The sequence below is a fragment of the Apostichopus japonicus genome, chromosome 14 (assembly GCF_037975245.1).
Source record: "Apostichopus japonicus isolate 1M-3 chromosome 14, ASM3797524v1, whole genome shotgun sequence".
Taxonomy (NCBI): Eukaryota; Metazoa; Echinodermata; class Holothuroidea; order Aspidochirotida; family Stichopodidae; genus Apostichopus; species Apostichopus japonicus.
In genome coordinates, this window is record NC_092574.1 from 709,480 (window position 1) to 735,390 (window position 25,911).

Below are 25,911 nucleotides of genomic sequence, written 5' to 3' on the forward strand. Positions count from 1 at the left end.
AAGAATAAAACATAGATAATATGTTGCCAGCTGACAAAACCTTGCTTAAAATAAAACATGTTTAGAGAGTGAAACTTACTTATGACTGGTTAAAATGTCCCTGTAGCTATCGTTACCACTGGACTCCGTGTTCAGAGATGAGCCATGTTTGTACTCGGACTGAGCCGTATCTCCTAAATTTTCGATAGCGACCTTTTGTGGGGAGAATAAACTGCAGCGGAAGATGAAAGAAAAGAGAACCAACAATGTAGACGGACAGAGGGTGAAAGAAGAAAAAAAAAACACACTCAATGAACGTAAAAATATATACGTCAGGAAGCAGGTGGATGGCAAAATACCTCTTGCGGTAATGAGCTGAAAAATCATCCATCACTGATAGCAACAACTGCGGTATGCCTTTTAACCCTTTCAATGCCTTAGGTGCCCTCTTGATCATCCTACAACTTTATCATCTAAGTCTCTAAGATTGTCCAAAACTCCAGCAAAATTTGTGCCAAGAGCCAGTAAATATTGAGCAGCTGCAGGAAATGTTAAGGATTTGATGTACAGTTTTCAAAAAAACACTGAAAGAAAAGTTGCTCTTAAAATTCTGTCAATTCTACATGTTTTTTCTCACTCTGGAAACCATGCCCCTTGGTGCCTCTTCACAAGTGTATGTAAATAGCCTTGTTTTCCTACTAAAACTACAAAGTTGCCGTAGTGCCCCTGCTATCTCAATGAAAATCAAAGACAATTTCTAATTCTCTCCCTCGAAATAGTGGCTGTGCCCCTCAGGTTTCTTAATGAGAGTACATTGAGATAACCATTTTGCCTGTGAGTCAAGAAAAGTATCTCAATGTGGCATAAATTAAGTAATCGTGTGTTGAAGCCGTGAAGCCTTGAGAAAAGTGAGGCAAAGAGCCAGTTCATTTATAAGTCATCATACATACATTGTCCATTCGACTTTGAAAACGGAATTTCATTTTACCCAGTTTTCCAAAAGAGTAGGTGTACTTTTCACAAGAGAGACATGTTATGGTGACCAGATCAGAGTAGTAAGTACTATACTCCTGACTTATGAGAACCAACTTTGAAACATTTTCTTGCCTCTTATGAGCAAGTGAAGTGCTTTATGCAACTTTTAATGTCTGGAAAGTGTCATTTCCGGTATCAGAGAAACATATGGCAAACATTTTCTTGCTTTTATTATATTAGTTCTCCACTCAGATAGTGTCATAGTTGTCCCAGGGAAATGCAGTGAAGAAGCAACCCTCTCTCCACCTTCCACCCCACTCCCCTCCCCCTTTCCACACACCTACTTTTGTGTAATATTTCCATATTAGTCTGTGCATGCAGCTTTCAGTTAAATGTTAATGTTACAAAGTGGGTAGTAGATTATGCAGGATAACAGATCCCACCTTATGAATGAGAGTGCAAACAGTTTGATGCATATCTACATTCAGTCACATATTGTCATCAATTGATGAGATGTTATCACGAGTAGTGGCTTGAGTGTGTTGTATTGCCTACAAAGCTTTGTCCAAACATGGTCAGTGAATATCATTAGGCTTTTAAATCATAGTTGAGTAAATTTATGCAAATTGCCTGTAATTAGAACATACCTGGCTATAGGCTTTGGCCTAGCCTACCTCAAGACTCAGATTAGGTTACTGGCTGGGCCTTTAGCCTGCTTTACTGCTTACAGTAGGCCTAGGCCATATACCCTTTTGCCACACTTACTTGAACATTGTTAGGAATATGTTGCAAATGGAGAATGTGTTCGAATATTTGTACAATTCTGGTAGATAAATTAAAAGACTGAAATATTGTAGGCTTCGTTATGACCTAGGCGCAACCTACGTTAGAGTCTTACTCTTCAGTAGACCAAGGGCAAGGTAGGCTATGTAAATGTCATCTTCAGTTATTCTGGCATGTGGATCTATCGTTAGGGATAAAGTTTTAAGTAAAATGAGGTGGTGATAATGCTGTCATTAGGCTTAAGTCATTTCGCATCCAAAAGGACAGCCGTATAGCAGGTCTAGGCCTAGGGGTCTACAGTAGGCTTACTAATACTAGCCTACTGTACATCCAACTCTCCAACTAGGCTAGGTCCAGTGAATAACAATACAGCACTATATACTCACTAGGCCCTAGATCATTAGATGCATTGGCAGACGACACTTAAGTAATTTTATTCATATGTAAATGCTTCTGCTATCGCTTCTAAAGAATTGCCTGTGGAAGCTGCAGTCCACTGCCACATTTTTGGCGAAATGCGGCACACGATATCACCATTTGGAGTGCTTTATGTAAACTTTATCACTTTAGTTATGTCAAAGGCATAGTGTTTGTACTTCGCGCTGGTACTTTCTTGTCGTTAGAGAGGGTCTCTACTTGTCGTCAGAGCTATATACGGCTGTGCTTGTCGTACAAGCAAAGCGCCACCAGTTTGATGAGTGGCTTCAGTCGATGTCGTATGACGTCATTCTTCCTACTCCGTGCATAGAAATTGGTATAGGAAGGATGCTGAAACAGTGTATCGCCGTGTGTTTAAGAAAGTTTGGATAACTGTACAGCTGCGGTCAATACCTACAGCACAGTGTACAGACAATACAACGATGGACATCTCAGGTCCAGCTAAAGGTAACAAAGTATCACGTTCATTACTGTACTGTCTGCACTTTGTAGCGACACGAACAAATCGTCACTTGCAAGCCACGGAAAGTTAACTTTTTCAGATGGCCGCACGCGGTTTGGGGCGACTCTTCAATGCCTTTAAATTGACCCAATTTTGGCTCCATATGTATCTTCATTTATGCTCTTCAACATGCAAGCCACAGAAAAACCCAGATCATGATTGATAACGGGTCAACAAAAAAGATATTCTCCTGCTGCTTTTTGGAACTTTTCCTGAGATAGAATAACAATCGGGCGGATGGATATTGATTCTATTAGGAGTATGCCACCCTAAATCAAAAACTTTTGGCACCAACCTGAAGCTATCCCAGGATTCATCACAAGATTCATCCCAGTATTCAGATTCATCACAGGATTCAGATTCATCCCAGGATTCACCCAGGATTCATCCCAGGATTCATCCCAGGATTCATAGTCAAAGTACAACCCCACAATCGAAAGTTATGACCGCCCCAAGTGCTCAAACTGGCGGATATTCCAAAAAACATTAAAACGTCGTAGGAGTGGCCAAATATCATGAAACTATTCTGGCATTGCCATTGGGTAAAGCTATTTCGTCACCGGATCACTTGGTAAAAATGACCGAAAAATACCAAATCGTAAAAAGTTGCAAATTTCGCTGCAAATAAACATAATACACGCCCCATTTTGCGGTCACGTGAACCTGAAAAACAAAATGGTGGCAGTCCCCAAGAAGCCCTAGGGTTACCTTAGGGTTAACATGGTTTTGTTTATTTCTACATGCCCATGGCTATGTGTCTGTATCTCGCTCGGATGATAGTGGCTGGTAAGGTGCTTCGATCTACACCAACCAAGATGGCGTCGGTTGCTCACTTCCGAAGTGAGGGCACTAAAACCGGTTTTTTTTTTGTGGAAATTCGGGCAATATGCTGAGGATTTTTCGGGCACCTACTGGAAGAACAAGAATTTGCAGTGTGTTTTTCAATTTTTTGGTGAAAATTCGGGCAATATGCTGAGAAGTTTTCGAGCACTTACTAAAAGGAAAATAATTTGCAATGTATTTTCAATTTTTTTGGTGAAAATTCGGACAATATGCTGAGAAATTTTTTTGGGCACCTACCGGTACTGAAAGATAATAATATGCAGTGTGTTTTTCATTTTTGGGGGGGGGGGGGAATTTGGGCAATATGCTGAGTGGCGGAGCGTCCATACAGTCAGAGGGGGCAGATGCCCCCCCTAACGGACTCAAATGGACTGCTGGCGCCCTTTTCAGCTTTTTACCACTTTTTACTTATTCGCGATTATTGACTTTTTTATTGCGCTCTCAAATACCTATTGACATTTGTTACATTTTGTTGGTGCAATTTTCTGACAAATGGCGATGACACCTATTTATTCTTCGTTTATCTGCAAATTAGCAAGGCCTGGAAAGGGTCATTTCCGGCGATCTAGGGAGTATCTTTACTCAAAATTTTCCTGTACGCTCCGCGCCAACCTGTGGTGGCGCTCCGCTTAGATAGTGTCGGAAGCGCCCCTACAGACCATTCTCTCCCCTGACCAATACCCCTAGCTCAGCCACTGGCACCTACTAAAAGAAGAAAAATTTGCAATGTGTTTTTTAATGGTTGAACTTATTTGTTTATATCATTATTGTTGTAACAACTTCTCAAATAATTCTAACCAATATGGAAGGGTAATATGATTTTACGTTATTAGCATGTGATGTAAAAACCGATGAATGCCTATATGATGTGCACATTGACATGTGGAACGCGCGCGCAGCGCGCGAAAAATTCTGGTTATATTTTTCGGGCAAGTCGTTACAGCCCCCCCCCCCCAATCAAACGAGGCTCCTACGCCATTGCTTTGGGGCACTCTACGCCAAAAGTACGCCCCATACATCCAAAGTGCGCACCGCTCGTGAAATTCCCTAAATGGGCTTTCCAACTGTGGTTAGACTACCCGTCTGGTACCTCTCTATCTCGAGGAATGGGCTCCCCAAAATAGGCCTACAAAAAAAAAAAAAAAAAAAAATCAAACTTAAAACCATTTACTACCGGTGTAGTGTACAAAAATAACACTTTAAATTACGACATCTCCAAAACGGGGTGCGTGACTGGAACCGGAATTACCCACAACCATCCCCACCCCTCGGGATTATGATAAAAATTTCAGCATCGATCTAGGTCCACCAAAATAACATGTCGGGTACTTTTTGCTACGGCTAGCTCATTGGTGACTTTACCGAGTCGATTGGAACAACGGTTCTGGAGATATGCGCCCTCAAAGTCGAAAAAGGGCGACATCTAGCGCGTACACATCTTTCACCTATAGGGTAAATGCACTTTCCCGGCGACGGATGGAACAACAATTATTTGTGCGAATATAGGGCAACTTGTATCTATTCGCCAAAAATATTACTTTCCCGGATGTGGTCCCTATCAAAAGTTGAAGGGCAGGGGGTAACCGTTTTCATATATGAAATCAGCGTCAAATTCTGAGTCGGATAGGCGTAGTTCCGACCGATTTCATTTTGCGACCAAATTCGATGAATGTTTTCAAGGGGGCATATAAGGGATAATTTTTGACAACGGGGAGACTAACCCGAATTACACCAAAGTGACCTAGTTTGGCATGGCAAACAGGGGTGTATCTACGGGGGGGGGGGGGGGTAGGGGTGTCACACCCTCTGGCGCAAAAGATCAGTCGGCAAATCAGCGAGCAAATCCTTACTTTTATCATATTATATGTATGTACCTTTCTATTTTCCTTATATACCAATTTCGTATAGATTTACCGATTTTTTTCCGCGCGTTCCGCGCGTTTCTCCTCTGTCGCGTGACGCACATTTTCTGGTACCCTCACCCCTCCCAAAAAAAAAAACCTCCACCATAATAGTGCGGACTTATTAACTGCAAATTCAGGCGTAAAATGTAACATGTACGCGTCTTGGTGTTAAATTCATATTTTGAACGCTAGTATTAAGATTCTGAACACTTTTCTCCATTTTTTAAACGCCCGGACGCTTATTCGAACACTAAGTTATTGCTAAGTTCATTTTGGAACGCCTGGGCGCTTATTTGAACACCTTACCGTATTTCAACGCCTTCAACTTCGGACTATAGTGTTCATTTTCCGAACGCCTAGTGTTCAAATTCTGAACGCCTAATGTTCTATTTCGGAACATCTCGTGTTTTATTCTCAGAAATAGAACATTAGACGTTTGGATATAATACACCAACGTTCAGAAGTTGAGCACTAGCGTTCAGGAGTTGAACACGGTGTTATCGCCAAGAGGGGACCAGGGAGGCATGTTCCCCCTAAAAAACATTGAGCCCCCCGTGTGCCCCCTCTAACATAAATAAAACAAAATAAAAAATATGAGAAATACAGGAAGGAGAGTCTACTGCAGCATCACAGGGGCCACCTGTCCACAGCGTGCACTTGTGCCCCATTTTGCCCTATGTTTCAGGAGAGAATAACCCTCATTTGTTCAAACCCATGGCAACTAACAATCTGTGAATACATTTACTCCGAAATGGGCACATTATAGTGCACCAAGTTGGTCAAGGAATGACCCCATGTCCTCAGATATAGGCCTATAGGAACGATGCCCTAAAATGTCCCCAGACGTAATATAGGCGAAGAAAGCTATATTTCTCGACTTGCCGTCCTGGGAGTCATACCACAAAATTGTGAGTTTGACACCGGCATTGACATTTTTCGACAAATCTGCAAATTGCGAGTGGAAAATAAGGAAAGATTTACTGGGCTTTCAGCCAAGTAACATACTGAATGGCCGAACTATATGTCAAACTGACATGATCAAAGAGTGCGTCTGAAACATTATTAGAATGATAGACTGATTCTCAGCGATAGTATTGTCTCCTTTTCTTGAAAATTTGGTTTTTTAGCGGTTTTAAGAGCTTTAGGCTACGTCCCAGAAGTGAAAACCAGGCCTATGCGATATGTCACGTCCGGTTTTTCAGCAACTATAGCTTACTGCCGGTCCGCGGTCGAAGGGTCGTTCATGAGTGGTCATCATGGAGATTCGAAACCATTCAGACCAATGATATATTTTTCGCACATGTATTTTTTTTTTTGGACACCCAAAATCCAAGTGGGGGGGGGGAGCGACTGGGGGGACAAGCTTTCATGGGGGGGGGGCTGTCACATCCAACTGCTTGCACGTAATGTAGTAGCGAAAGTAGGCACCTTATCAACGTGCTGAAGGCTATGAGACTTCATTCGCGAAATTTTATTTGATTCTTCGGAAGCCAATAAGGTCATTTCCAATTGCCAACAACCTCCTATCCTTATGAGGCGTAATGCAGGTGTTATTTACTAGGCTGGTAGGTGGTAGATACGGTAGATTATGACACAAGGTTTCCACAATTTGTCTTCTTGGCGGGGGGGGGGGGGGTGATAGACTTGTGCTCTAACTTAAGCTTCAAAGATAGTGTGGTGTCACTGCAGTGCAGATAAAGTCCCAGTAATTGCGCATCTGAGACTGGTGGTGGGTGGGGAAAAAGAGGGCTGTCATCAAATCTGCAGATGCATTGGAACAGGCAAACGAAATGTTCACTCTGATTTCTCTTATCGATGCTTTGATGAAAGTAATGCATCACTGTTTTGAGTTCTATTATTTATTTCATAGCAGCAAATTTGTTGCCGGGCGGGGGAAGGGGTCGGTGTTTGTGGAAAGATCTTCAAAGGGAATAAGTATTACAAGAAGGATGAGCAACGTTGACAAAACACATTGCAGGTGGCAAAGAACTAACAATCCTGATGATAAAGAGGCAGTATCATTTTGAGTTTTGTAAATTATGTGAATTCCAATTTGTATCATTTATTTGGGGGCGCTCCTCCACTTCCACAATGAGCCAGGTATCACTTATCTTCTTCAACTCTAGGGGGAGGTGAACACCTCTAGCAGTGGTCTGAATCTATTACAGGTAAATGCAAATCGCCCCACTGACGTAGGTCCCCCTCCTATACCCCCTTTGCACATGCCACTGGCTAATACAGAGATAACACATTAGAAACCATAACTATATATGATACCAGATATATATATTCCCTAATTCATAGAAATGTTAACACATGAATTTACTGTAAAGCTGCTTTCTGTTTGGAATTTTGTAGAACAATCAAACAACTGCAATCATTATTATGATATGATAGTTATATGTAAAATACTTAAAGCTAGTCAGTGCCATTCCTAAGGTGATAAAAGACCATCAGTTGTTAGTCTCAAATCTGCAAAAATGGCTAATGCTATCAAAGGTCCTTTCCAGAGTACCTTCCACATTACATCCAGATAATAATAGAATATGAGAAGATTTAATTATTAAATACCATAGCAATCAAAAATGATTTGAAATTGCATAAGTGATAAATACTGGACTTTTAAAATATTTGTGGATAATGTTAACAAATGACATTTTACTCATTCACCTAAAGATCATGGGATGAAGCAGTGCACATTAATGAATGATTCCTTGAAAAATGGTGGGGGGGGGGGGGTGTAAGAGAGTAAATATTACAAACCAGCCTTTTATTACTAATATACAAACTAAAGATGTCTTATCGCTGGCTTGAATCTCCTTGCATCATCCATACTCAGTAAAATTTGGCATCTAATATCTATCGTATCTATTTTTAAGTACATAAATTTATAAATTTTCATGCTGTACAGTTTAGTACACATTTTAGGCACTCACTACAGTTTCAAAATTGGTTCACATAAAATGTTACAAAATATTAGACAACCTATATGAATAAATGTAACAGAACTTGTCTGAAACACAAGGAAAACAAAAAGAGCAAGAAGACAAAATTTCAGCCAACGTCAAAACAAAAAGAGCTCAGACAGAGAAGAGGAAGAAGAAGCATATGGTAAAAAAGATATAAAAATATAAATGGAAAAATTAATTGCATTTCCAACCATGATACATTTACACAAAGAGAAACAAAATTTCATGCAACATTATTTCAATGATAATCCTATGCTAACCCATGGATTACACATAGTCACATATAGGCAATATGTATATATATATATATATATATATATATATATATATATATATATATATATATATATATATATATATATATATATATATATATATATATATATATATATATATATATATATATATAATATATATATATATATATATATATATATATATATATATATATATATATATATATATATATAATATAACGAAAATCCACGTTTACTCCAAAAGAAAATATTATTAGAGAAAACCAGAGAAATAAGATATGACTCATAATTGACAAATAAGGAGTAATGTTTTAGAAAATATATTGGAATTTTCGGTCCCCCTGGGACCTTCGTCAACAATACTTGGCAGTCGAATGAGAAGTACAAAATGTGACACAATGAAAGTATTACGCTAGATAAGTGTAAGTTGCAATGATAGAACTAAAACCAAATAAACCATGACTACACAGGAAGCGGATTAAGGAGCAAAGAACGGATTACATATGCTCGTAGAACTGATAGTTGTTAAGGGGTCCCAAGTCTTTGTTGAGGCCGGTGATGTGAGACTTAATACGAAAGATCCAATCGATTTCTTTACGTTTACGGTCAGCAGTTGATTTGAAGTCCGAGGCAATTAAAATACATTTTAGGTTTTTTTAGAGAATGACTATGAAGATTGAAATGTTCGGAAACTGGGAATCCTGCAAAATTATCACGAATAGATTTTTTGTGATTATTAAAACGTAAGCGGAATCGGGAGCCTGTTTCACCTACATAATTGCCCTCTTTGCAAAGTAAACAATAGAAAATGTAAATAACATTAATAGAATCACAAGAGAGGGAAGGGGGTCTTAGACTAAAGTCAACATTGGGAATCTTGACCACGGTGCCTGGGGTAATATGGGGGCATATTTGGCATCTAGGTTTACCGCAAGGAAAATTGCCTGCGGAGGTGGAAACTGAGCGGGGAGTCTGGAGGAAGTGAGAAGAAATTTAAGGTTGGGGGGTTGACGAAATGCTAGCATGGGGGGTACCTTAAACGATTCTCCTACAGACTGATCGTCTTGAAATACAGCAAATTCCTGTTTGATGGAGCGAATGAAAGATTTGATGAGGGGGTTGTAACTGGTAACGAACGGAATGCGTGTGTTGGGACTTTTAGACTTGTATTTTAATAAGTCCTCACGGCTCAACTTGTCGGCCCTGGAAATACCCTGTCTAATTAAGTGAAGGGGTTATCCGACGTTCAAGAAATAACCAGTTAATATGGATACCTGGTGTTTAAAATCACATGGGTTGGAGCAAATGCGTTTAAGTCTAAGGCATTGGCTGTAAACAATAGAACTCTTGAGATTATGTGGGTGAAAACTATTAAAGTGTAAATACATATGAATATCAGTGGGCTTATAATAGACCGAAGTGGTTAAGGAATTGCCATCCAACTTGACCAGAACATCTAGGAATGAAATTTGATGTTTGGAAACTTCGACAGAAAATTTAATGCTGTCATGAAAGAATTAACCTGATCAAAGAAAGACTTAAGAGATTCTTCACCATGTGGCCAGACAAAAGATATATCGTCAATATATCTATAATAATGTGATGGCTTAAGAGGAGAAGTGGATAGCATTTCCTGTTCTAATTCGTGCATAAATATGTTGGCGTAACAAGGTGCCATCTTAGTGCCCATAGCGGTACCATTGATTTGTAGGTAATATTTCCCGTTAAAAGAGAAATTACTTAATATGAAACGTAAAATGGGACCAATTATCAGCTTTTGATGAATCAAAGATGCATGAATGTTATGATGACATAGCATATAAAACATTTCTTTAAAGAATAGGGAAATATTTATTGGCTACAATATTGAAATAAGTTTTGAAATTTTGTGAGATTTTATATTTTAAAAACCTGATAATATTGTGTAAGAAAACACCTACTCATCCAGGTATTCACTTATTATCCAGTTTTTCAAATTATGGTGTAGCAACAGAATGGCCCAGTTTTTGCATAGCATTTCTTTGTACCACCTTAGTTTGTTTTGCCTGGAGATATCAAAATATGTGTCCTTGTGTATTCAAGTTTTGTGACCCCAGTTAAGATTTCAAAATGTCTGAATACTATAGGCATGTTACACTGATAGTGGTTTAGATGTATACATTGCTTTAGATGTATAGAAAGAAACAAATCCTAACTCACTCAGCATGTATATTTACTGCAATTTGACGTATACAGCTTCCATTCTAGAATTGATCTTTCATGACCTTAACCAGAGGGTCATAAAAAATATATAACTATTCTTCCTTGTTTTTTTCCCCGTCCAATCTGATTACTTCAGCCTATTCACGAGGATGAAGATGAGAATATTAAGGAAGGAACGATGATAGTTTGAGACATCGTCGGCTGGAGTAAGCATCACCTATATAAAAGATTTTATAGCTAGTCGTGGCCGACGGTGCCTAGTCAGAAAGTGAGTAGCTGTGAGTAGTTATGATCCTGATTCCTAAGGCCGTTGCCAGTTGTTGTCCTTTCCAGCATTTAATTCCAAGTTGAGCTCTTAAATTAAATAGTAAGTTCAAGGACAGTTTTGGTAACCTTATGAAATCATATTCTAACGTTATGTTATCTCTGACATTGAATCTTGTCTACTTGTCGTCTTCATTCCTTGTACTTGTTTTAGATGTAAAACGAGAGAAAACTAACGATAATCGTAAGGTCGTATTGTCTGTTTAGCTCCTGTAATATTGGAGGAGGGTCGCTGGACCGTTAAACATAATATTATTTAAAAATTTAAAAATACATAAAAATATCAACATTACTAAGCAATCATTCCATTTAGAAATACAGACTTCATCTATCGTACGCTAAAAATCCAAACTTTACTAAAAGAATCCGCCAAATGTATCAACATTTGGCTCTTTCTAGCTCAAGTCAGGTTTTGTTATGAATATAACTTCTTTTGTAAACTTCCTCTTTTGCATGAGGTGTAAACTTCACTTGCACATCTTTTAACTAGAGCACCAATGGTGCAGAAGCTCATACCTTTTCGAGCTGAAAAATGTAGGGCCCACAAAACCAATTTTGGGCCCGTGAGGGATACCCCCCCCCCTCCGTTAGCAGAATCCTGGCCACACCACTGGCTATAATTCCTATTTTCCCCTTTAAATCCTATTTTACCCACTCTCTCAAACAATACCACTGACCTACCCTATTAAACTTTCTCCCCCTCTACCTTAGCAGACATAACAACCACTCCCTACAAGACATAACTTCACAAGCTGCTGTACATACCTCAGGCTCAAAGACTTCTAAGAATCCGCAAGTGCTGATTGGCTATAGGGATCTCATGCTTACAGTTCAACAGTTAATAACAACTCCCAGTCCTGCTTTAATTCCACTAACAGCCTCGGCAGAGCTTAACCACAAATGTAAACAAACACTGCAGTGACTGGGAGACAAATTAAAGGAGCTTTGGCAAAAAGTGAAGGCTCAGATTTTTTTAAACAATGGGGAATAATTGTAATTAATTAACTTTTGACCAACATTTTTTAGGCATCACCTTATTCATACACAATCCAACAATCATCAGTTCAACTTTGAATATGATCCATCAAAATCTTGAGGAGATTGAGATATTTGAAAATATTACAAAGAATGACCCCCGATGACCCCCTAAATGACCTTTGACCTCAATTTTCCGAGCACCCCTCGTAACTCTCATCCCGAGGAACATTGTGACCAAGTTTCATTATAATTGGCCATACACTGTACGAACAGGAGCAATTTGAAAATATAGGGCCGCGGCCCGGGCCACAAAAGACCCCTAGTTGATCTTTGATCTCAAATTCATGAACACCCTGAAGGTAAAACTACCATAGTACTATCGTGACAAACCCTCAACATTGTACCATGGAATCTGTAGGAGAAGAAGCATTTTGCGTATTTCCACAAAATGGCCCATTACGGCCCACAGGTGACCTTTCACCCCAAATTTTGGACCATCTCTGATGGCCCTATACCCAATGGTCCTTGTGTCCAAGTTTCATGAAATTCCATCAAACACTGTGCGAGTGGGAGTGGTTTTACCAATTGTTGAAGGATAGAGTGATAGAGTGATAGACGCCGCACTGTAACAATAGCTCACACCAGCATGCTGGTATAAGCTAAAAATTGTATAAAGTTTGTTGAAACGTCTTTCCCCAATTGATAATTTCTTTACGGTTATTTCTATCATTTTTGGTGTCGATAATAGTTATATATATATATGCATTCATATGTGAATGTATGCGTGTGTGTTTTGATGCCAAGCTTGTAAACACGATATCTCTAGAAGTGAAGCTTGGACAGATAGCACATTTTGTATGTAGGAGACCCTTATAACGGAGAAGAACCTAATTGTTTTCTGTGGAAGTCAAAGTTTATTTGGGGTCGCCAGGGGTCAAATTCTGAAAAACTTTGTAAACACAATACCTCAAGAAGTGAAGCTATAAATCAACATTTATATAGTGTCATTTATATCAACCCCCCCCCCCTGCCCAGTAAACTGACCTGTGTTTACCATGCCATAGTGTCATTTATATCTTCGGGCCATTTATATTGTAACAGCTATTTCTGGTTTACAAGCAGAAGTCTAGTGCAATGAAGCCATCGAAACCTCAATGCGTTTCGCATTCTGGTTTATTTATAGGAAACTGAATTTGTTGAACTTCACCTGCACGTATCAACCTTGACTGCAATTTTCTGATACAGTCATCCACCTTCCCCTCCGCCCCACCCCTTATATTTTCTTACTCATGGTTAATTGTTATATCCAATTAAGGTACTGTATAACCTCCATGTTGCATGTGATAGCGGAAAGACACAGTCGTCGTTTTAAATGTTTGTAGGGGCGTGGGGGGGGGGGGGGGAGGATGGGTGAGTGGGAGGAATTGAATTGGGAAAGTTGGGACTAACGCTATTTATGTTTCCTTTCATTACTTATAGAGTTAAGGTTGGTACACTATATATGACAGTGACTGTTGTAAAACTGGCCAAGTTGGTGTTACCTTTTGAGGAGCACGGGCAACACTTGTTCAATGCAATTTCAGGCTCTCTCCAGAGAAGAAACCGACCATTCCGATAGTCGCAAACATATCGCTATTTTTGCTGAGCTAAGCCAATCTGATCAGCCAATCCTTGGTGCAAATGTGACGGTAAAGGTCACGAGGTCAACCAAACATGAAGAGATAATGAATCTTCACTTATTCGATGATGGTTCCGGTAGGTCACTCATTTCTGGCTCCCTCAAACGTATTACTTGAAGTCGGTCATGTCATCAAGGAGTGAGGTGGGGAAGGGGTAAGAAATCACTCTTTATTTGCATCCTTTGCTTTCCAATGTTGTTGTTAAAAGTCTAATGGAATTAACTAGTTGCAACCAGCAGGTAAGTATACCGGATGGCAAATATACGTGTAACCAATGATTCAATACATCCGAATGGTGATGTCTGATATCCTTCAAACTTCCCGGAAATTTCATCCTATTGATTTCCTACAAGTTCGGAGTGTCTCAATTCTTCCCGAAATTACGCAAAATGGTTAATTAGTGATAATGATAGAGGCAGTAACCACAAACTCGCTGAAGTTATTTTCAATCAATGGGTGGTTTTTGTTTACGCCAGTAGAGGGCGGTAGACACAAACTCGTTGAAGCTTCAATCATTGCTTCACGTATTCACTTGTTCTGGATTCCTTGCCGGAGGTATTGCAAGGCGTTTTAACAGTTACCTCCCAATTCTACTAAAGTGTAATATATTCTACCTAAGTCGAATTCTATTCCACTTAAGTTAAATGGAATTACACTTAAGTAAAATGTATTCCTCATGAGTGAAATAGAATCCACTTAAATAAAATACAAATGATTAATGTTATATATTACTTATGTGGAATGAAATTTCACTTATTGTATAAGTTAAGTCAAATAAAAGTTCACTTAAAGGAAACGAAGACTCGCCCTAAACCACATGTCGCCCTGCCGTTGCTTGCAAGTGAAGTTTTTTTTCTTATTGCTAAAAAATGCAGACAGTTATGAAAGGTGATACCTATTCATCTTTTATCTGGACCTGACATCAGGGAGTTCCATAGCAACTCCCTGCTGAGATGTCCATCGCTGCTCATAACACTGTCTTATGGGTATTGACCGTAGTTGCATATAGTGACTGTACACTAGTGTCTTATTACCGACGGTAGCGAGCTGTTTGTGTATTTTCTGGGATCGACGGTGGTGTCTAACACTTCTCTTACACCTAAGTCGAAACTAGGTCAGATTACCGGCATGAGACATTTCTTTGTGCGCGAGTAGTCACATCCTTTAAGCTTAGTTAAAATTGGTTCAACACTTGGCTGAATGGTTCAACATACCCTTACACCCCTCCCCCATTTCAGTCACCACTACCAGATCCGTCGGCAAATCAAATTTGACTTAAAATATACACCAGATTGCATCTAAGGACGTTTCAAAACTAAAAAATTTTCAAAACTAAAAGACTGCCAAAGGGGAGGGGGACACCCCCTCCCCTTAGACCCCTCCCCATTTCAGTCACCACTTCCAGATCCGTCGGCAAATCAAATTTGACTTGAAATATGCACCAGATTGCATCTAAGGACGTTTCAAAACTAAAAAATTGCCAAAGGGGAGGGGCACCCCCTCCCCTTAGACCCCTCCCCCATTTCAGTCACCACTTCCAGATCCGTCGGCAAATCAAATTTGACTTGAAATATGCACCAGATTGCATCTAAGGACGTTTCAAAACTAAAAAATTGCCAAAGGGGAGGGGCACCCCCTCCCCTTAGACCCCTCCCCCATTTCAGTCACCACTTCCAGATCCGTCGGCAAATCAAATTCTCCACACCCCCCCAACGAAAAAACCTTCGCTACGTCCCTGGGTTCTTTACTATTTCTAACGACCAAACCAGACGAATGTTACCGTCCTTCATTATGACTTTGTGTTTGAAAACTGTTTCCGTCAGCAAAAGCATTAAAAGTAATACAAGACATTCAAGTTGACCCCATCAAAATAAAGGAATTTTGAGGGACTTTCCCTCGCGTGAACATTTTCGAAAGTGATAAGTGAAAGGGGGTCTTGCGTAGTCTCCATGAAGTCTATGATTAAATGCTTTACCGTTATTTTCAATGATGTAATGATATCATAAACTGATGCATTATGAACTTCCAACCGATAAACATTTTGAGTTACTGCGTTTACTAGGTTTTATGACTTTCATCTCTGTTGAACTCAAACGACTTTTTCACCTTCACAGACTAAAAGAAAACGTGACTGTGCGTACCATCCGATAACGTTAAGGCCTCTTCGTCACAGTGTACATCACGTAACATTTCTGACATTTCATGTGATGTTTATGGATAGAATCCTTTGTATATAGTTTTCAGTAGGGTTCTTATTATTTTTAAATGAACGATCATATTCCCTACCAAGCTGACATGCATGCAACTGTGTGCTAGCAATGTTTATGGAATACACAAGCAGGGGCGTAGCGAAGGTTTTTTCGTTGGTTTTTGAAATTGATAATTTCTTTACGGTTATTTCTATCATTTTTGGTGTCGATAATAGTTATATATATATATGCATTCATATGTGAATGTATGCGTGTGTGTTTTGATGCCAAGCTTGTAAACACGATATCTCTAGAAGTGAAGCTTGGACAGATAGCACATTTTGTATGTAGGAGACCCTTATAACGGAGAAGAACCTAATTGTTTTCTGTGGAAGTCAAAGTTTATTTGGGGTCGCCAGGGGTCAAATTCTGAAAAACTTTGTAAACACAATACCTCAAGAAGTGAAGCTATAAATCAACATTTATATAGTGTCATTTATATCAACCCCCCCCCCCTGCCCAGTAAACTGACCTGTGTTTACCATGCCATAGTGTCATTTATATCTTCGGGCCATTTATATTGTAACAGCTATTTCTGGTTTACAAGCAGAAGTCTAGTGCAATGAAGCCATCGAAACCTCAATGCGTTTCGCATTCTGGTTTATTTATAGGAAACTGAATTTGTTGAACTTCACCTGCACGTATCAACCTTGACTGCAATTTTCTGATACAGTCATCCACCTTCCCCTCCGCCCCACCCCTTATATTTTCTTACTCATGGTTAATTGTTATATCCAATTAAGGTACTGTATAACCTCCATGTTGCATGTGATAGCGGAAAGACACAGTCGTCGTTTTAAATGTTTGTAGGGGCGTGGGGGGGGGGGAGGATGGGTGAGTGGGAGGAATTGAATTGGGAAAGTTGGGACTAACGCTATTTATGTTTCCTTTCATTACTTATAGAGTTAAGGTTGGTACACTATATATGACAGTGACTGTTGTAAAACTGGCCAAGTTGGTGTTACCTTTTGAGGAGCACGGGCAACACTTGTTCAATGCAATTTCAGGCTCTCTCCAGAGAAGAAACCGACCATTCCGATAGTCGCAAACATATCGCTATTTTTGCTGAGCTAAGCCAATCTGATCAGCCAATCCTTGGTGCAAATGTGACGGTAAAGGTCACGAGGTCAACCAAACATGAAGAGATAATGAATCTTCACTTATTCGATGATGGTTCCGGTAGGTCACTCATTTCTGGCTCCCTCAAACGTATTACTTGAAGTCGGTCATGTCATCAAGGAGTGAGGTGGGGAAGGGGTAAGAAATCACTCTTTATTTGCATCCTTTGCTTTCCAATGTTGTTGTTAAAAGTCTAATGGAATTAACTAGTTGCAACCAGCAGGTAAGTATACCGGATGGCAAATATACGTGTAACCAATGATTCAATACATCCGAATGGTGATGTCTGATATCCTTCAAACTTCCCGGAAATTTCATCCTATTGATTTCCTACAAGTTCGGAGTGTCTCAATTCTTCCCGAAATTACGCAAAATGGTTAATTAGTGATAATGATAGAGGCAGTAACCACAAACTCGCTGAAGTTATTTTCAATCAATGGGTGGTTTTTGTTTACGCCAGTAGAGGGCGGTAGACACAAACTCGTTGAAGCTTCAATCATTGCTTTACGTATTCACTTGTTCTGGATTCCTTGCCGGAGGTATTGCAAGGCGTTTTAACAGTTACCTCCCAATTCTACTAAAGTGTAATATATTCTACCTAAGTCGAATTCTATTCCACTTAAGTTAAATGGAATTACACTTAAGTAAAATGTATTCCTCATGAGTGAAATAGAATCCACTTAAATAAAATACAAATGATTAATGTTATATATTACTTATGTGGAATGAAATTTCACTTATTGTATAAGTTAAGTCAAATAAAAGTTCACTTAAAGGAAACGAAGACTCGCCCTAAACCACATGCCGCCCTGCCGTTGCTTGCAAGTGAAGTTTTTTTTCTTATTGCTAAAAAATGCAGACAGTTATGAAAGGTGATACCTATTCATCTTTTATCTGGACCTGACATCAGGGAGTTCCATAGCAACTCCCTGCTGAGATGTCCATCGCTGCTCATAACACTGTCTTATGGGTATTGACCGTAGTTGCATATAGTGACTGTACACTAGTGTCTTATTACCGACGGTAGCGAGCTGTTTGTGTATTTTCTGGGATCGACGGTGGTGTCTAACACTTCTCTTACACCTAAGTCGAAACTAGGTCAGATTACCGGCATGAGACATTTCTTTGTGCGCGAGTAGTCACATCCTTTAAGCTTAGTTAAAATTGGTTCAACACTTGGCTGAATGGTTCAACATACCCTTACACCCCTCCACCATTTCAGTCACCACTACCAGATCCGTCGGCAAATCAAATTTGACTTAAAATATACACCAGATTGCATCTAAGGACGTTTCAAAACTAAAAAATTTTCAAAACTAAAAGACTGCCAAAGGGGAGGGGGACACCCCCTCCCCTTAGACCCCTCCCCATTTCAGTCACCACTTCCAGATCCGTCGGCAAATCAAATTTGACTTGAAATATGCACCAGATTGCATCTAAGGACGTTTCAAAACTAAAAAATTGCCAAAGGGGAGGGGCACCCCCTCCCCTTAGACCCCTCCCCCATATCGGAAAAGCGTATCCTAGCTAAGAATATTTTCTACCCCTTGTGTTTATCAGGACCAAAACGAAATTGTCAATTTTCTAATTTCCGTCAAAAAAAGAGTCTATCCTACCATTAGCCGGCTGTACTGACAACTATGCCTAGACAAAATAACATACGCTTCGTGTTTGAAATATTTTGTAAACAAAACCGGCAAGAAATTGTGACTAATAAGCACGCTTGATATATAGATACAATATTGCACCATTCCCCACCCCTACCACACACCCTCGAATCCGCCACGACATTCGTGCTGTAAAGCAATTAAGTGTTTTTTTTTTTTAGCCACTTTACTTTTTGCCTTCCCCGTTTCGTCCCTGTATTTATTTGTCAGGCGGTGACCAGTTTGTCCTCCTGCGTCCCCATGGGATTACGCCACTGGTATGTAGTTCCTCCGCCACGCATAGACTCATTATGTCTTAGGCAAGGAATAATCATGGTGCTTTCTTCTTTTGCGGCATCCGTACTATAAAAATATCATCGTATTCCTTAAATGACATGAAGAAAAGATTCGTTATTTGCTGCTTTTATCACTGCAATCAAATAATTGTGTAATAAAATAACTGATTGTATTATTTAAATAGGAAATTTACAGGGGACAAGGGATTTTTGTAAAGTTTGATATCAGGTATATAATGCAGGTTTTGCTTCGTTTTAAATAAGTGTGATGATAATTTGTAACGTAAGGTTCATTTTTCGCCCGGATTGTGCATTGCCTAGCGAAGGAAGCGTCAATTTAACCGTCTTCGTGGTCACTGTGTCACGACGAATGAAGACCTTTTTCTACGGAGACCTAGATATTCCATTTATGTTATATTCAGTACTGAAATCAAAGCTACTAAAGAAACTTTAAGAAAAACAGTTGTGATATCATAGTTTCAATTGATAAAAACATGTTTTGACCTTGGATCTGGAATAGTGGCGTGCGCAGAGTGGAAGGGGGGGGGGGGGGGGTAGGTGGCTCCCGACCAAAACCAGGGGGGGTGGGGTAGGCGGCTCTCGACCCAATCCCGGTCGTCATTCCGGGGTAAGTGGTTCAGTGAAAAGAATTAGACCACTACTATGGGTGTACCCCCCCCCCCTTTCTTTAACCTCACACAAAATATTTTTTAGCAAAACCTTACATTAACATTACAATTTTATAATGGTTTTCGTAGACATTTAAAAAAAAATCTGAGAGAGGACACAATTCCCCTCCCCCTCCCCTCCCCCACCCACACATATGCCCCTAATGCGTCACCCCTCTAACGTGATGAAATCGCCATGGAGAAATTAATCGAAAATTCAACCAGCCTAAGTAAAAGTATTAAAACCGCATAGAGTATTGTTTTCGAAAAAAAAAATTAAATTCATTTTCTTTTTAATTTGAACACTTAAATTTGAGGCCATATGCTGTGTGATTGATCATGACCTTAATCTGTTTTGGCATGTTTTTGTATATTCAGGGGCAGATTTCCGACGGAATGATGGCATATACTCTTTTGATTTGACAAACTCGAATAACACGTGGATATATGTGCTGAAGATAATAGTGACACACCCAACGCACGCACGCGTTGAACGTACAGCTGGTTTGCCGTTCTTTGCTGAAGACTTGTTGAACGGTAATTTTTCTGGTGAGGAATTAAACTTCTTACGAGTCGAAGAATAAAAGATTAGTTTAGTTTAAACCCAAGGCCGCAGGAAGTAGCTTACTTGAGACCCTATCCGTGTTAGATCATGGATGAACACCGGCTTCTTTCAAGCCTTCACTTTTTGATAGTGTTCAGAGGATAACGAGGCAGGGGTGTGTATTCGCCCCCCATTCCTGCTCCCGGGACCTACGGACGAGAGTGTCTGCCCCAGTATCATACCACTTTCTGAAATACTGAGGTTGGCAAAGGCACCCCATTCGACATCACTACAGTGCAGCCATAACAAAAAAGTTGTTTCGAAACCAAGTTAAGAACAGAAACAAATCCCTTTTCCAGTGGCGGAGCTAGGGGTATTGGTCAAGGGGCGAAATGGTCTGTTGGGGCGCTTCCGACACTATCTAAGCGGAGAGCCACCACAGGTTGGCGCGGAGCGTGCACAAATTTTTTGAGTAAAAATACTCCCTAGATCGCCGGAAATGACCCTTTCCGAGCCTTGCTAATTGGAAGATAAATGAAGAATAAATAGTTATCATCGCCATTTGTGATAACTCGGAAGTTATTTGGGTGTTGCAAGTACATTCGCTTCATCACAATCCCTGCGGTATCTTTGTGGTTGCTCATGTTTTCGTAGCCCTGACACAATGCCTGTTGTGCCTATTAGGTATTTTGGACCTGTAAATGCCAACAATACCACATCTTGTCAGAAAATTATACACCAAAAAAATGTGACAAATGTCAATAGGTAGATGAGAGCGCAATAAAAAAGTCAATAATCGCGAATAAGTAAAAAGTGGTAAAAAGCTGAAAAGGGCGCCAGCAGTCCATTTCAGTCCGTCAGGAGGAGGCATCCACCCCCCCCCCCCTGACTGTATGGACGCTCCGCCACTGCCCTTTTCCTAAGTTCAGAAACCAGAAATACCAAATCCACGAAAGACTCCGCACATCACCACTGCACTACAGCGATTTTTGAATAGGTCAAGAGAATGTGGTTCCTGGCGGAATTTTGATACTGGAACCTAAGGGTTGTGAGACGGACACTAACCGCTGAACCAAGCCTTTGCCCTTATACCCCCACGGTCAAGGTTAATTGTCTCAGAAAATTAAAGGTGGATATATTTTTCAAATAGTAAGTAGTAGGTGGTGAAAACTAGATCCTCATCTGCTGATAGCATTGCTAACATGTTATGTAGAGGCGATGCGTTGTCTTATCCCTCAAATGGCAACCCTGCTGATGAACGTGCTACAAATAACAAAATGAACGCCATTTCATTGGTTTACCTAACATAGTTTACCTGCATGTTTATAGTTCCTTTGGGTATGATAGCCTGATTATTAATTATACTTTTAATTTAATATTATGATGTGATTGGACTAACTCTCGAGTCTACGACTTTGATCATGACGTTACTGTGATTTGTCGTTCAGATTATAGCTTCTTCCTCCCGGGAATACCATCCGATGATCTTAAAGGAGATGAATTGGGTAACTTCTCTTTGGGTGCATCGGGAGGAGCTACCCGCGTAGATTCTGGCTTTGCCGCCAGGGATGACGTCATACCACCGAATCGGATAACCGACCTGGAAGTCGCTGCGGTAATAATTCCATGGTGACGTTGACGTTTACAGCGCCCGGTGATGATTTGGATTCTGGAAAATGCAAGTTTTCCCATTCTCTTGTACAGTATTATTGGGAGGAATGTTCGAATAAAAAATTCAAACGTATCAGTTTTAAGCAAAGGTTTTTTGTGGAGTTCTAGTCAAAGGCAGTTATTGAAATTTGAGCATGAGTGACCAGTCTTGGACTTCCTAACATATTTAGAGCGAACAGCCTACTGATGTTCAATCAGTTAACCAGGACAACGAAGGCGATGTGGGGGGGGGGGGGGTAATCTTGACTTCATTCTCGCAAAGTTCTCAAAGTTTCCGTAATTTGCTCTAATTTGCTCCTACTCTAAACAGAAATCACAGTAGATATTAAATATTTAGGGTTTCATTTGCATAAATATTCAATAATAGCATTTAACTGCTCACCTATGTCATTTTATTATCCCCCCCCGCCCCTCATCCCCACCAGAGACACTACAGTAACAATTGCAATAATCGATATGAAACGTATGAAGTATGCCTGCTTCGCGAATATAGTGCAATAACTAATCAGCAAGCCTTGATTCTAATATGAAAAGTAGGGCCATGCTTATGATACTCCAAAATGCTCCGGGACTACCCTAATTGTATGTGACCATTACCAAAAACCAACAGACCTTTCTGGGGCTTTAAACAATTAGATTATACTCATTAAACAAAATGCAAAATCGAACAGGTAACAATCTGCTGCCTAGAGTGAGAGAGAATATTAAAAACTTTAAAAGCCCGGACCCCCTCCATGGAGTAAGTCAGTAACCCCCCCCCCCCCCATATCCAGTATTGCAAGGAATCACAGAGTCAACTGGCGTTCTGGTTCTTTGCTATTTCTAACGCCCAGACGGATATACCTCCATTAAGACTTACTGTGTGAAAACTGTTTTTCGCTATTTAATAGCAATAAAAATGATTCGATTCAAGTTGCACCCGCCCCCCCCCCCCCCCCATCAAGAAAAGGAATTTTGAGGGACTTTCCCTCGCGTGAACATTACCAGAAGTGGTATGTTGAAGGGTCTTGCAAAGTCTCCTTGAGGTCTATGATTAAATGCTTTACCGGTATTTTCAATAATGATATCATAAACTGACGCATGATGAACTTCAAGCAAGATAAATTTTTTAAGTGTTTACCAGGTTTTATGACTTTCACCTATTTTCACCCCCGATAAGACAACCTGTTTTACTCCCACTCTCGCAGGTAATCATATTTGTAGCAGTGACCTTAAACTTTAAGTTAACTAAGATTCACTTATGCCAATGTTTGGGTATCAAGAAGGGAATAGTTCCCTTGACTTATTACAAAACACTCAAATTTGTTTTAAAGTAAACAACAACTATAATTTCTTATGGAAAATTGCCCAATTTACATATAGAAAGAAAGGAATTGATGTTAAATTACAATGAATACTGTCAAAGTATTTCCAAAGAGGAGGGGGGGGGGAGACTTTAGATGTTAACAAAACAGAGATTTGGTACTGATTCTACAGACATTCTATTAGCAGTAAGCTATGCACATGTTATCACATACTGGATAAGTCAAATACATTCATAATAATGCAAGAGAAAAAACAAGGCTTTTTTTCCTAAGTTGATGTTTAAGTTCCAACTCATATGCTCGAAACTATATGTTGTAAACTCTAAATGGTCTCAGGCGACTATAGAAACGTCAAGCACTTGTTTATAATAAAATAATATTCAAGGAGTTATATGTTACGCAAACTACGATGGCAGTTGGGTTAAAATATAACATTATATTGCAATTTTCTGTTAACAGACTGAATGACGTAGACCAGTGAATGTTCATATAAAAATCCAAATTTATATGGTATAAAGTCTTCCTATTCATTGACTTTTATCAGATTTTCAGGCCAGGAATTTTTTTTTTTTTGGGGGGGGGGGAATAACTCTTGATTTCTGATCCCGAGGTGGGGCATGCAGATTTGTTTGAATTCCAAAGAATAAAAAACTCTTGGAATCGTGCGAACAAATAACGACGATGAAATTATTGAGTCATTTTAAACTACTTCTGAAACGGTTAGCTGTATGTTATTAGTCACTTACTGCTGAAGTTTAGTTTTTAAAATACTACTTGGCCAAAATGTTACCAAAGGTACTGAGTATTGGTCTAATTTAAGATTTCAAAGTCAAATAGCTTGTATATATAAAAGCTTCCAGATCATTCTTGCATTCAGTTTAAAGATTCTAAGAAACTGATGACCTCTAGATTATCACTGTTGTGACAGAAATACCACTTTCAATCCAAAGAAATGAATGTTTCAATCGTCATTATAACACAACAATAATTTAATAAGATGATTGCATTACTGTGATCTGGAAAAAAAGAAAATAATCAGATTCTAACTTAAATTGTGTTACAGATACTTTTGGACTTAAACTTATGAATAATTATAAGTTTGTTTTTGATAAATGCAATTGTTTTAAGGTGGACTAATCACACACCTCCTACCTGTCAATAATACTCTTGCTTAAATTTACAGATTATTTATGGGACCTAGAGTTTAATTGCTGATATAAAGTGTAATGACTCTTATTTTCAGCAAGACAAAAGTATACAGTACGTTGATGTTTACTTTATATAAGAATGAACCTAACTTGATAGACTCAACTTGTTTCCGCTTACATAAATTATTTTACACTTTTTCTTCTTTTGTATTGACGGATATGTTATAAAGTAACGCAGTTATTGTAATTAACATATATGTAAAATAACTGAATATACATATACATAAATGCTTCAATTTTTATTGCAGATATTAGAAACAGAATTTAATATTTAACTTTTTTTATTTTATTCTCTATGATCAGGGGTTGAAAGGCTGGGTTTTCTTCATCTGCTCATTATCTGAAATGAAGAGAGAACCAGAATGCAAAAATGCATTGTGGTTTTGATCACTGGCGGATCCAGGGCCTTTGTTTGGGAGGGGCCAAAGTGGCATTAGAGTGATATGGGGGAGGGGTCTAACCCCCCCCCCCCTGTAGTGCCAAGACCAGGCGCGGCGGAACGGAAAAATTATTGGGGGGGGGCTAATGTGTGGAGACTATCTAAAAGGAGCGCCACCATCGGTTGGCGCGGAGCGTCCAAGAAAATGTTGGTTTTTTTCAAACCCCCAGATGGCCGGAAACGGCACTTCCCGAGTGTTTTATGCTGCGAATACCTAACCCTAAAATATGGGTCTCAATCCTGCAATTTCTCAGATTGCACGTAAAAGTCTGTAAAAACATTGTAATTTGTATATTCGATGGTGTTTTAAGAGAGTAGCTATTACTCGTAGTGTACTCGCAAGACGTTTTTGAGTGTAGTAAGGGCAGTGGCGGGGTTAGGGGTATTGGTCAGGGGGGCAAGAATGGTCTGTAGGGGCGCTTTCGACACTATCTAAGCGGAGCACCACCACAGGTTGGCGCGGAGTGTACAAAATATTTTTGAGTAAAGATACTCCCTAGATTGCAGGAAATGACTCTTTCCGGGCCTTGCTAATTTGCAGATAAACGGAGAATAAATAGGTGTCGTCGCCATTTTGTCGGAAAATTACACCAACAGAATATGACAAATGTCAATATGACAGCGCAATAAAATAGTCAATAATCGCGAATAAGTAAAAAGGAGTGAAAAGCTGAAAAGGGCGCCAGCAGTCCATTTGAGTCCGTCAGGGGGGGGGGGGGGGGCATCCGCCCCTGATATATATGGACGCTCCGCCACTAAGTAAGGGGATGTTGGAGAACTGGATGAAATGAGGCAAGTCATTGGCCTAAGACGAAGTTGTGTTACGCTTACCGGTACTCACACTCACTGCTTCCACACACGGGGCGTGAAGACGCGGTTGGGGTGACAATGTGGTCTATAGCCAGGGGACGGTCCCCCAGCAATTACTAAAATT

At 39.7% G+C, this 25,911-nt stretch overlaps 2 protein-coding genes across 24 annotated transcripts in view; one reads left to right on the forward strand and one right to left on the reverse strand.

Moving 5' to 3' along the window:
* The window catches only part of LOC139979699 (uncharacterized), a 44,285-nt gene extending 40,959 nt beyond the window's left edge, over window positions 1-3,326 (reverse strand). For 7 of the 21 annotated variants that reach the window (XR_011797265.1, XR_011797276.1, XR_011797267.1 and 4 more), the window contains exons 1-2: window positions 2,124-3,323; window positions 80-211 (exon numbers count right to left, since the gene is read on the reverse strand). The gene's annotated coding sequence lies outside the window, so the exon portion shown is untranslated. Of the gene's footprint in view, window positions 1-79; window positions 212-2,123 lie in introns of all 21 variants that reach the window. The other 14 variants (XR_011797273.1, XR_011797272.1, XM_071990742.1 and 11 more) reach the window with 7 other exon arrangements.
* LOC139979698 (calcium-activated chloride channel regulator 1-like) lies at window positions 280-25,704 on the forward strand. Of its 3 annotated transcripts, none has more exons than XR_011797262.1 (3): window positions 280-1,528; window positions 20,190-20,360; window positions 21,804-25,704. XR_011797262.1 is itself a non-coding variant. In XM_071990735.1 (3 exons), exons 1-3 carry the CDS (start codon window positions 17,078-17,080, stop codon window positions 21,986-21,988), a joined length of 540 nt encoding a protein of 179 aa, XP_071846836.1. In that variant the 5' UTR covers window positions 16,899-17,077; the 3' UTR covers window positions 21,989-25,704. The 3 variants fall into 3 exon arrangements, 1 of the variants encoding a protein (XP_071846836.1); XM_071990735.1 differs by lacking the exon at window positions 280-1,528 and adding an exon at window positions 16,899-17,261; XR_011797263.1 differs by lacking the exon at window positions 280-1,528 and adding an exon at window positions 17,244-17,339.
* The last annotated feature ends 207 nt before the right edge of the window (window positions 25,705-25,911 follow it).

Bases quoted from the DNA above. Each gene is read 5' to 3' on its own strand.
- LOC139979698 (XM_071990735.1), top strand. From the start codon at position 17,078: ATGCAATTTCAGGCTCTCTCCAGAGAAGAAACCGACCATTCCGATAGT. The intron at 17,262-20,189 runs GTAGGTCACTCA...TTGTATATTCAG, and splicing joins CTTATTCGATGATGGTTCCG to GGGCAGATTTCCGACGGAAT. The intron at 20,361-21,803 runs GTGAGGAATTAA...TTTGTCGTTCAG, and splicing joins GTTGAACGGTAATTTTTCTG to ATTATAGCTTCTTCCTCCCG.